This window comes from Trachymyrmex cornetzi, unplaced genomic scaffold, assembly GCF_001594075.2.
Source record: "Trachymyrmex cornetzi isolate Tcor2-1 unplaced genomic scaffold, Tcor1.1 scaffold608, whole genome shotgun sequence".
Taxonomy (NCBI): domain Eukaryota; kingdom Metazoa; phylum Arthropoda; class Insecta; order Hymenoptera; family Formicidae; genus Trachymyrmex; species Trachymyrmex cornetzi.
Window position 1 is genome coordinate 331,754 of NW_017299924.1, and position 11,214 is coordinate 342,967.

General features: G+C 31.6%; 2 protein-coding genes across 2 annotated transcripts; both read right to left on the reverse strand.

Moving 5' to 3' along the window:
• Window positions 1-3,060: 3,060 nt before the first annotated feature.
• On the reverse strand, window positions 3,061-7,253 carry LOC108766621 (major facilitator superfamily domain-containing protein 12). The gene is made up of 7 exons (XM_018516030.1): window positions 7,184-7,253; window positions 6,104-6,374; window positions 5,741-6,023; window positions 5,526-5,640; window positions 5,101-5,469; window positions 4,771-5,024; window positions 3,061-3,615 (listed from the first exon to the last, which is right to left on the reverse strand). The coding sequence occupies exons 2-7, from the start codon at window positions 6,285-6,287 to the stop codon at window positions 3,495-3,497; spliced, it is 1,326 nt and encodes a 441-aa protein (XP_018371532.1). The 5' UTR covers window positions 6,288-6,374; window positions 7,184-7,253; the 3' UTR covers window positions 3,061-3,494.
• A 1,139-nt stretch (window positions 7,254-8,392) lies between these two features.
• LOC108766624 (maspardin) lies at window positions 8,393-10,109 on the reverse strand. The gene is made up of 7 exons (XM_018516033.1): window positions 9,965-10,109; window positions 9,638-9,772; window positions 9,413-9,518; window positions 9,212-9,332; window positions 9,032-9,140; window positions 8,666-8,914; window positions 8,393-8,589 (listed from the first exon to the last, which is right to left on the reverse strand). Exons 1-7 carry the CDS (start codon window positions 10,064-10,066, stop codon window positions 8,530-8,532), a joined length of 882 nt encoding a protein of 293 aa, XP_018371535.1. The 5' UTR covers window positions 10,067-10,109; the 3' UTR covers window positions 8,393-8,529.
• Between the last annotated feature and the right edge of the window lie 1,105 nt (window positions 10,110-11,214).

An 11,214-nucleotide genomic window follows, 5' to 3' on the forward strand; every position in this document is an offset into this window, starting at 1 on the left:
GAACGCTCGTAGCTCCTCTCAGCAGGCAATGGCAAACCACCGAGAGTATCTTTGCCAAGAGAAACTTCTCTAACAAAAATCGTTGTTCGCGGAATCGACATTAAATAATAAGTCCCCCATATAACCAATGCATATGAGAGAAGTCATCACGCTCGGCCACGAATCAATAGGACTGAGATGATTTTACACATTGTACAAATTAAAATGAAAATTAAATTATTTAAATTAGTAAAACTCATATCCACACACATAAATATTTCTGTGATATTAATTTTATAAAAGCAATTTTCGTTCGCGATGAATTCAGGTTCCATCATGAAAAACGCCACCGCTTTAGCCAATACGCGGTAGCGTTTTCCATTGATGAAATCTGAATTTATCACGAACGAAAATTGCTTTTAACTGGATGTTCTACGCGATAAAATACGCTTCAATTGATTTCTGTCTATACCATGGAATTATTCAGTCAAATCTGGCGTGCACTTACGAGTATTAAAGAATCGACGTTAAACTGTAGGTCCTATATGACCGTGCACAATCAGCGTGCGCACCACAGGCATATGAGAGAAGTCAACACGCTCGGTTACAGGCAATAAGACTGAAGAGAGAGAGAGAGAGAGAGAGAGAGATATTGCAAATGTAACAAAAATGAATAAATGAATGATTCATTTAATAACTAATACATTTTTTACACATTACTTATTACCATTATTACAATGAAATTAATTTAAGAGTATCTAAAATGTATCTGAAGATACTTTCAAAGTATCTGATATCTGTGTACAGGGTTTCCCGACCTTTTTTGCCAATCACTTTTGTGTAGATAGAGCTAAAAATTGCAAAATATTGTGGTCTTGAATAATTTTTTACTCAAATACTATCAACTTTACAGAAAAACTGCAACAGACAAAAATTATTTATTTTCTTCTCATAAAGTTCTGAGAATTTTTTCAGAATTTTTTCAGAATTTTTTAATACCGTATTTTCTCATGTTGGTAAAATTAGAAAATGCCGTACTAAAAAGTTGATAAAAAATTCTCAGAACTTTATGAGAAGAAAATAAATAATTTTTGTCTGTTGCAGTTTTTCTGTAAAGTTGATAGTATTTGAGTAAAAAATTATTCAAGACTAATATTTTGCAATTTTTAGTAATTAATATCTTGTTAACTATTGCGAAAATTGCAAAATGGTAGAGGATTTTTCGACTCAGTTTAGTCCGCTTTATCTGCACAAAAGTGATTGGCAAAAAAGGTCAGGACATCCTGTATACATCTTAATACGTATATCTATATCTGTATTTAGATAAATTTTCGTACATGTAACTGTAGCTATATCTCTAGGTAAATTTTAAGAATATCTTACCCATCACTGTTTATAAGGTATTATAAATTTGAAAAATGGATCGTTATCATTCATTTTCTCATAAAAGAGATTAGAATATAAATATCTCCCGTACAAAACTATTCCCAGACAGATAAAAATCGTATCTTTGAGGCTTTTAGAAAAAATCTTGCCATATCTTCTTTTAGATATAATTTAAATAGCTTTTACATAGATATCTTTTAGAAATAACTTTTAATGTATGAAATATATTTTTTAAATATTTTCGAAATCTTGATATGATGTAACCTTTTCTGGGTCATACGTATCCATTTAATAATCTTCAATTCTCCACAGATAGCTACTGAATCGTGCCAAACTCAATAATAAACTTCAGGTCTTTCGTTCCTTATTATCTCTTTTCCTTTTGAAAAAATAAACTCATACTGCGGACGTCATGGACGTCATGTACTGTTCAAACCATTTATGTGTTGGTAGACGATGCATAATTGTTTTCCCACAACTTCAACACTTTCTTTAGCACTCGTAACTCGAGTGTTCACTGTGTACGCAGTTGCCAAAGCAAATTGTGAAGGTTAATATAAAAAAAGAAATAAAAAATGGAAATACCTGCGTTTTGTAATCGATGAGTGAACTCGCTATAATTAACCCTTCGGAGTTAACATCAAAATTTATAAAACAATTACTGACGCTAGGTAATATTCATTTAATCCATGTTAATTAAATGGCACTAATTAATTTTAAAGGAATCAAAATGACATAACTTTTATAAAAAAAAGAATTAATATTTATTATTTTTAATAGTAATAATCTAAATTCGCCGAAATAATATAAAGAAAATTCAATTATTTCATTTTTCTTTACATTTTGATAAAGAGATTTATAATTAAATCACAGTTTAGTAAGATTGTCAATTGGATCTGTAAAATTAGCACGACATTCTATTATTAATATAAAAAAAATACGATAGTTCCAGTAGTACTTTTCATAGTTTCACAGTTTTTTATAAAAATAAAAAAAAATTCCGCATTTTTTATATTAAAAAAATCAAAATTAAAAATATGGCGTGCTAATTTTGGTGTAAAACAAATACAAAATTCTTTTTCATTTTTATAAGAAACTGTAAAACTGTAAAAAGTACTACTGTCATAATTTTCTTCCTAAGAATGATGTGCTAACCTCCTTGTCAATTTCGAAAAATTAGTGTAATCGGTATAAATTTGATATAAAAAACGATGCAGAAATAATACGAAATACAATATAAAACATTTTTTTATCAACTGGTAGTAATGTTGAGAAAGTAACGCGTTACTTGTAACGACGTTACATTTTCGTTACTTTTTTTTGATAACACTTTGGTAAAACACCGTTATTTTTTTCTATTAGTAACAAAAAAGTTTTTTTATTAATAACAAAAAGTTAACGACGTTATATATTTTTTAACGAGTAACGAAATTGACTCCGTTGCTCTTGTATCGTTACACTTTTTTATAGATCACGACCATCACGGACAATAAAGATTATAGGTAAATAAACCAAAAACTTTTTGCCTATTTTTGTTTCATTCGCTATCCTCACTTTAGCATAAGAACACTAAAATATTTATTATATAATAAAATACCATAGAATTAAACATAAGTATATAAATATTCAAAGATATAAATATTCAAAGATATAAATATCTTTCTAAGTATCTTATGTTTAGTTTATATTCCGTCTCACCATTCTGTCTTAGAAGCCTGTTTTAACATTTAAAAAAAAGCGCAATTATGCAGAAGACAGGCTTTTTCATCGATTTTGACGAAATTAGGGTATCGTATATTCAACGCGTTTTCACACGAACAGAGCGACACTGATTTTTCTGCCAGATTCGTTCATTTCATGCGAAAATACGTTGAATGACCCTAATTTTATCAAAATCGGTGAGTAGGTCCGTCTCCTGCATAATTACGAAAAAAGTAACGAAAAGTAACGATTTTTTAACGATAATGCGTTACTTTTTAGACTCAGTAATAATGACTAACGGTAACGAGTTATACTTTTTACCGCAAATAACGGTAACGGTAACATATTATATTATTTTTTAAAAATACCTTTTCCCAACCGTGGTTTATACGACATATAATACAAAAAAAAATTAATTCGTTAATATCTTAAGTAAGAGAACGCGATACAGATAGCAAAGTTATAAGTCCCAGTATCATTGAGGAAGCACAAACAATGGACAATGTATCTCGATTATAAGTAGGACAAAGTTCTTTGTTGTTGCATCTCCTGAAAAAAAATGAAAACAAGTTTTAGAAACAACGAATTAGCCAAAGGACCCCGCACAAAATCATAGGATTTTGGCCCTCGGTGAAATTAGCCGAAATTTTAGTATGTTATAGTTCTTGATTCACTGATCAAAAGTGTTCATAGGCACAAATCCTGAAAATGACTAGTTTTTTGTTGTAGCCATTTAAAGTTTTACTTTACTAAATCAGGTTTCTACAATAAATCAAGAGATTTTAAATAACAATATGCCAACCACTCTCACCACCTTCACTCCCAATTCCATCTCCACTCCACTCCCACTCCACCCCCATCCCCATTCCCACACACATACGCCCCCGCGCGCGCACGTGTGTGTTTGTGTATGCATCAATGGTACATTTATGATTTTAGTTTTTCGTCCGTTCTCAGAATTATTTGGAATGAACGACGTGGATGTGACAGGCGTTTCATTCCTTTGGGTTACTTGATTTTCATGAGTCCCCTTGCCGCATATGAATGTAAACAAAGCGAAGAGGAAAAGAATTTTCTATCCTATGTTGTTATCGCATTTTAGAGAGCACCCGATATTTTTTTGTACATGGAACTTCACATGCCGAAATAAACATTCGAGTCGTGATAATCAAGCACTTTGCACATGAAAGGTAAATGGACTCACACATTTCAAATAATACGCGTGAGAGAAATCGTAAAAATCTAGCAAAATCTAAGTACATAGTAAAAATGCGCGCGCGGGCGTATGTGTATGGGAATAGGGGTGGGAATGGAGTGGGGGTGGGGTTTGGGTTGGGAGTGAGGGTGGATGGCACATTGTTATCTAAAATCTCTTGATTTATTACAGAAACTTGCTTTTGGGGCATTAATAAAATAAAACTTTAAAGCGGCTATAACAAAAAAAACTATGAGTCATTTTCAAGCTTTGTGTCTATGGACACTTTTGATCAGTGAGTCGAGAACTATAACATACTATAGGTAATTTCAGCCAATTTCACCGAGGGCCAAAATCCTATGATTTTGTGCGGGGTCCTTTGCATTATTAATCTAAAATCGTAAAGTAAAAATTTTTCTTAAAATAAGCTATATTTGTTTCTAACAATTTTTTATGTATTATGAAAGAGCTGCAATCTGCGATTAAATGAATTTTGGATGGTTACTCACAATTTCTCGATGAATATCACTACGAGACCAGTGATGATTTTATCGAGGAAAGTGACGATTGAATATACGAACGCGCTACGTTCCGTTCGACAGCCGATTAATTCGGCGGTGACGCTCAATGCGGTGACCATCGTGATAGAGCTTCCCACGCCAATTAATATGGCGACGATGTATACGACTGTTGAGTTATTTCCGACAAATTCCGTGACAACGGCGGCGGTCATACCAATTATAGCGCCGAAAAAGTAGCAAGCCTACGATTCAACGAAACAAAAATACACTTAGAAAATCTCTTTGTCTTTTCTTCTTTTTCTTATTATAAAAATTTACCTTGGTACTGCAAATTCTGTTGAGGTATTTGAGTAGCAAAGCGGCCGTGAATGAGAATACATATGATACTAACGGCACACTGGCCAATGCTTGCTTACCATTAACTTTTGTCTCTTCTATATACAACGGCAAATATATCGTAGCGAGAGTGATAAATAATCTGCTCGCCACGTATAGCATCGCGACTCTTAATAAAACCATGACGTCGATCCATGATATTTGACGATTCAATGAAACATTCGACGGCTTAACTGACTTTTCAATGTCCGGTTTTAGGTATATTGTTTGTTCCAAGAGATTCGCTTTCAGGAAAATGTGAAAAAAGACAGTCGCAGTCAAACCGAAAGCTGTGAGGACCAGAACGATATTCTGCAAATCAGAATCACATGCATATCTTTTTTATCATCTTTTTTCTTCATACGTACTCTGAATTTATAGTCATCTTGCTGATCCAATTGAACCATCGATTCGCCACTAGTTGGTAGAATTATCCATGTTACTACAAAAGCTATCACAGCCGCACCAACTTGAGCAGAATATCTAGGAGTAAATTTGCCTTGAAGTAACATTTATAGAACTCGCTATTCAATTATTATCTAGAATCCCACGTTTTCAAGTGATTATTACACAAATCACATACCTTATTGCGGTTAAATCTGCTCGAGCTAGGACGGAATTAGTTAACGAGGGGATCATCGATAAATGAGAGATTTGTACGGCTGCCCAACCAATTTGAAATATCGTAATACTCGTTACATATAAAAGCATCGCAATTGTAGTAGATGAATTGACAAAACCGCCGAATATTACGGGGAAGGATAGAGTGACCATCACGGATCCAATAATGTGCCAAATTTTTTTCTTGCAATAGTGATCAATTAGGAAACCAAATATGGGTGTCATAATGGCATCGATTACTTGTCCTTGAATGAAGATCGTTCAAACATTAATCAATAGTATGACTAATGTAGCATCGCTCGCGCATGAATAGATCGACACATACCTAAGAGTAAAATCGCACCAGCGACGATAGGCTCTAATAATGCAACTCGTTGCAGATAGATTAAGGTATAGGAGAACCACATAGCAGCTGCTAGGTCATTGAAAATATGTCCAAGAGCATAAGCGATTTTCGTGGACACTGCTATTCTTCCGCTATTCACGAGAGGTCTTTGTTCATTATCCATTTTAAAGAGGTGAGCTTTTTAAGATAAGATGGAAACTTTCACAGTTCTGATGAATCCATTACGATAATATTCTTAAAAATCCTATGTCTGCGGAAAATGTAACTATAATATAAGCTACGAATAACATGTAATAATTATTTATTATGGTTTCACAAAGGAAAAAAGGACTTTCAATTACGTAAATATCAAGAATAATAAGTTCAAAAATTAAATAAATTTTACGGTTTATAACATATAATAATACACAGAAAAAATGTTTTGTAACGACGTTATTTCTTTCTAACGATAAGGCAAACCTGCGGTCAGCATTCCTTTCACTTGATTGAATTTTACTTTAAGCTGTTTTCTTTTACGATAATATTTTCTTGTCAGGACAGTTACGTGATGATCGCGCAAGTTTACAAACATATACGACATGAGTTTAGACCTTCAGTAACACTATGAGAGAGATTAGGTACAGATTATTGATAACATAAGATATTATTATAATACGATTATTTGGACTCGACGGTTCAAAGTCTACTTTATTAAAACTAATGTAACACTAAAAAAAAATTTAATATACCGATTTCAGTAAACCATGTTAGATCTTTACGTAAAACACACGTACATCCATAAATACGAATTTATGTTTTACACTATAAAAATTGAACTGCGATTGAATCTTTTGTGAATTCAGTATAAACCTTATATTCTTTCTTAAACTTTAAAAATTATCTAATACATAAAAATATACAAATAATAGCACATAGAACGTTTCATTAATGTATGCTCTAATTCATGAAGGAAAATTTCGCGAATATTAAAGAAATAATTGGATTAAAATTTACGTGATGTATCTATCCGAATGTCGACTCTTTCAACGTTTTCATAAAAATGATTAAATTTATCGTTACCGCCACATGTCACGATGGATACCGCGATATCGGACCGCCGCGCCGGCTGTCTGTTCGCGTCACGTGCAGGTGAAAGACTGAGCTCTGAAATACGCGTCGTTCTTTGCAAAGATTATGTCAAACTATCAGACGGATTAATATGGTATAATATTCACAGTAGCCAGTGATAACCGTAATCTTATCAGTACATCGATTTCTACCAGAACGTCGAGCAAGTCAAAGCTCATTAATGTTTTTTAATCAATATTTTTTGTACAAGATTAATGTCTATGTTATGATTATATAAATTGATGTATATAAATCAATGTATAAATTCTGTCGTTTTAATGTTTATTTCTAATATTTTAATAAAATTAGAAAATTACGTCCTATATATAAATATCGTATATTTCCAGAAAAATATATAATACAAAATATAAATTAAATATTCCATGTAACAAGAAATTGTAAACTATGAAAAATTAATTAAAATTTTATTAAAAAATCACAAGGAAAAGAGAAAAATTTTAAGGTAACTGACATAGATAATGATGTCATATGTGTATACTGGGTAAAACAGGCCCTGTAATCTGAGATAGCAAAAGAGAAACGCGAGAGAGGTACACTCGAAGGAATCGATACCAAGCAAGTTCTTATACGGTCTCCCGGTCAAGCGACCTAGCAAACTATGGTCACTTCTAACTACACACCATAATAAATAGAAATAACACAACTCAAAGTTATTTCTCTAACAAAAATAACAGACTATATATTTAATTTTACGAAAGTATTAAATACGTTCTAGTACATTCTAGTACAATAGGAAATAATCTATATAAAATATATTTGTTGAAAATATTTTGTTATTAAATTTATACAGATAATTAAAAATATTTTGTACAAAATTCATAAATACTAAAAGAATTAGAAAAGCATATTTTATATATATATTTTTTTAATAGCTATTATATATTATAAATTATTAAAAAGTTTTATTTTGTGATAATGAATGAGTCATAAACGACTTTTTTTTACAATTAAAATGAGATCAAGCTATTACAAAATATAAATGCTTTTTATACTTAAAAACGAAATATTAGATAACTACTTAAGCAACAATATACAATGTCATACTAATAATATGCTACATAATTATGTCCTAGAATACTTATGTATTATATAACATTTACTCCTTCGTTGAAAGAATATATTGAGAAATAATATGTCTAACTTAATACAAAAGGCATAGAGGTTGTCTACAGTCTTAATATTCGCATATGAGCAAAGGAGAATTTCTGTTTAATTAATATTTATATACAATTTTTGGATTTTATTACATTTTTCCTAACGCGCAAAAATGCATCGCGTTAAATCGTAACCTTTTCTAAAGCCGTATATTCCGTATCTTCAAATTGTCTTAAATGAATCTGCAAATAAATGCTTCTATATTTCATGCTATCGATAATTGATTTAATTATAATTGTATGTTATAAATATATTTACCTGTAAATGTAAATTAACTTCAGCGGATCGGCTTAGATATGGAAAATTTCCACCACTTTTCAAATGTGCTAGTTTTGCATTTGGATAGCATTTATACACTTCTTCTCTAACTGCGTTTGATAACGCATATTCGTCAAAAACGTCAATTACTGTTACAGGTAAATGACATATCTTTTGAGGTTGTACATAACAATTTATGCAATTCATTGTTAAACGAGACGCTAATTCGGGTTGCGTTAAGCTCTCTAGCTGTAAATTACAATTAAAACATATGCATAACGTATATATATATATAACATATTTAGAATAAATATTTTTTTCTTTATATTTTTTATCTTTCATTAGTTTGAAGAAAATTAAGATTACCCGTTCCACCATAAAATCAATTGCTTCTACAATCTCTCCATCGACTTTCTCCGTTGCAAAATTTCCCATTACCATTTTCTTCAATACCAATGAAGGTAAAATCCAAAAACTACGAAAAGAAAAAAATTTATCTTATTTTATCTACGCTTAAATTAGAACTATTTAAAATAGTCCACTTACACTGCTGCGGAATCATTGTAACTAAATACAGATGTGTCTGTGAAGGTATTACACAAAACCAGAGATACTACCCTAGGACAGTGTGCATTTATTTCTGTAAATTTTTGTGCCAAAAATCCACCTGTGAATATACAATTTCATCTATTAGATAATTAATTATTATGTTACTTGAAAGTAAATATTTTGTTTATACGTTCTGACCTAGGGAAGCACCAAAAAGATGGACTTTATCAAGTTCTAAATAATCTAACAGCTTTCTGAATCCGTCACACCATTCCTTTATACTCCAGTACACTGGTGCCTCAGCCTATAAAAATCAAGTTATTATTTACTCTCTCTAATTTATACATTAGCAAGATATAATTGCATCTCTTATACTATTTTACATATATTGAAAGACTTCAAAAAGCTTATCGGTTTACTTACGGAGATAACTCTATAACCTTTGGCAGCAAGACCTAATATTTGTCTAAAAAATATATCAGCAGTACCACAGACAGGCGGAAGACATATAAGTGGGCACTTGATAGTTTTTGGATTAGAATCATATACCTTCCATCCCTAAAACAATCGTAACAACATTTCAAAATGTTACCGTTTTTTTGTTTACTTCTATGCTTACACTTATCAGAATTATGAGACCACTTTGCAACTTGACGAAAATCGATAAAAAGAGGAAAGTAAATTAGCTAGAGATCAAATGTGATAACTAATACAGAATTAATTTATTTGTATGATAATACGGAATAATACCTTTGCGCCGTCGGCGTCAACAACGATTTTTCTGAGCGGTACAGAGCTGCGAAAACTCAGATATTCCTGCGAGCGTGACAGCTCGCTCGAGTACGAAGACATATTTTGTTTTCGTTCACGACACGACGCCAGTCGGTACGTTGCACCGTGTTATCATCGCTCGACGGTCATGTCTTTCTTGATATCAGAAGAGACAGTACATTAATTATTATAATAATGTAGTTTGCATAATGCGTCACCAAAATATATTCACGACTATCGATAATGTGAGCATAACGAGTTTTAACTGCAACAACATTAACCAGCGATCAGCATAATAAATTCAAGAGCGTGATCTCTTTCGATAACGCAACATTTTAATCATTCATCATCGTACACCATAGGTACGAGCCCTTTTAGGACAATGAAATTTCCTTCGATCTGAATAAATTTCTAAAATTTTACCTACTCAACCCACATACAATTCAATTTTTTTTTAGAAATAACTTTCGCCTGAAGAGATATATTTTCTCTGTAGAAGCTAGAGAGTCTAAGCTCATCATCTTTCTCACTGCCTTAACTACAGAGCACTGTGAACTGCTTGCTGTGAAGCGGATTATAAGGGGCTCCGCACAATAAAAAGAACAGGGAACAGAGAACAGAGAATAAGAATTTCAATCTATCAGTGTGTATTCCACAATACATGATTTCTGATAGGTTGTGAAATTCTTATTTTTTGTTCCCTGTTCCTTTTATTGTGCAGAGCCTCTAAATAGATACTCAGATGAAAATCAGGATACAATTCGTTCCGAGTGTTTTAAATATATCATTGTTATTATTATTTGTCTGAATATGATTTTCTTTAGAAAAAAGGTTCGATTTTTTCTTATGACAGAGTAAAAACACATTTAACTATTAGAAATGTGTAAATTATTCTACGAGGTTTCTTACAATCCTATTTTTCCTTTTCTCTTTTCAAATTCATTCGCACAGTTGTCTTTGTTGCAACTTGTTTTGTAAAAAAAAAACTAAAATCGATTTTACCGTGATTATAAATCGTACAAATTTTTATCTCGCTTAAAAAACAATTATCAATTTTATTTTATACGTTCATTATGATATTTCGATTCAGTTATTTATATCCCTTCAATAATTACAAAAATGAATAATCAATAAAAAAAGTAAATAACGATTATGATAGAATGATAAATATCACCAACAGATGGCTCAACAATCCCTGTTTACATAGTGTTTAAAGTGGTGACATTCTT

Excerpts from the sequence above, each read along its gene's own strand:
- LOC108766621 (XM_018516030.1), bottom strand. The coding sequence starts at position 6,287 with ATGGATAATGAACAAAGACCTCTCGTGAATAGCGGAAGAATAGCAGTG. Across the intron at positions 5,025-5,100 it reads ACAGAATTTGCAGTACCAAG|GCTTGCTACTTTTTCGGCGC; the intron begins GTAAATTTTTAT and ends GTTGAATCGTAG. Across the intron at positions 3,616-4,770 it reads GTGATATTCATCGAGAAATT|GAGATGCAACAACAAAGAAC; the intron begins GTGAGTAACCAT and ends ATTTTTTTTCAG.
- LOC108766624 (XM_018516033.1), bottom strand. The coding sequence starts at position 10,066 with ATGTCTTCGTACTCGAGCGAGCTGTCACGCTCGCAGGAATATCTGAGT. Across the intron at positions 9,519-9,637 it reads AAGGTTATAGAGTTATCTCC|GCTGAGGCACCAGTGTACTG; the intron begins GTAAGTAAACCG and ends TGATTTTTATAG. Across the intron at positions 8,590-8,665 it reads AAGTTAATTTACATTTACAG|ATTCATTTAAGACAATTTGA; the intron begins GTAAATATATTT and ends ATTTATTTGCAG.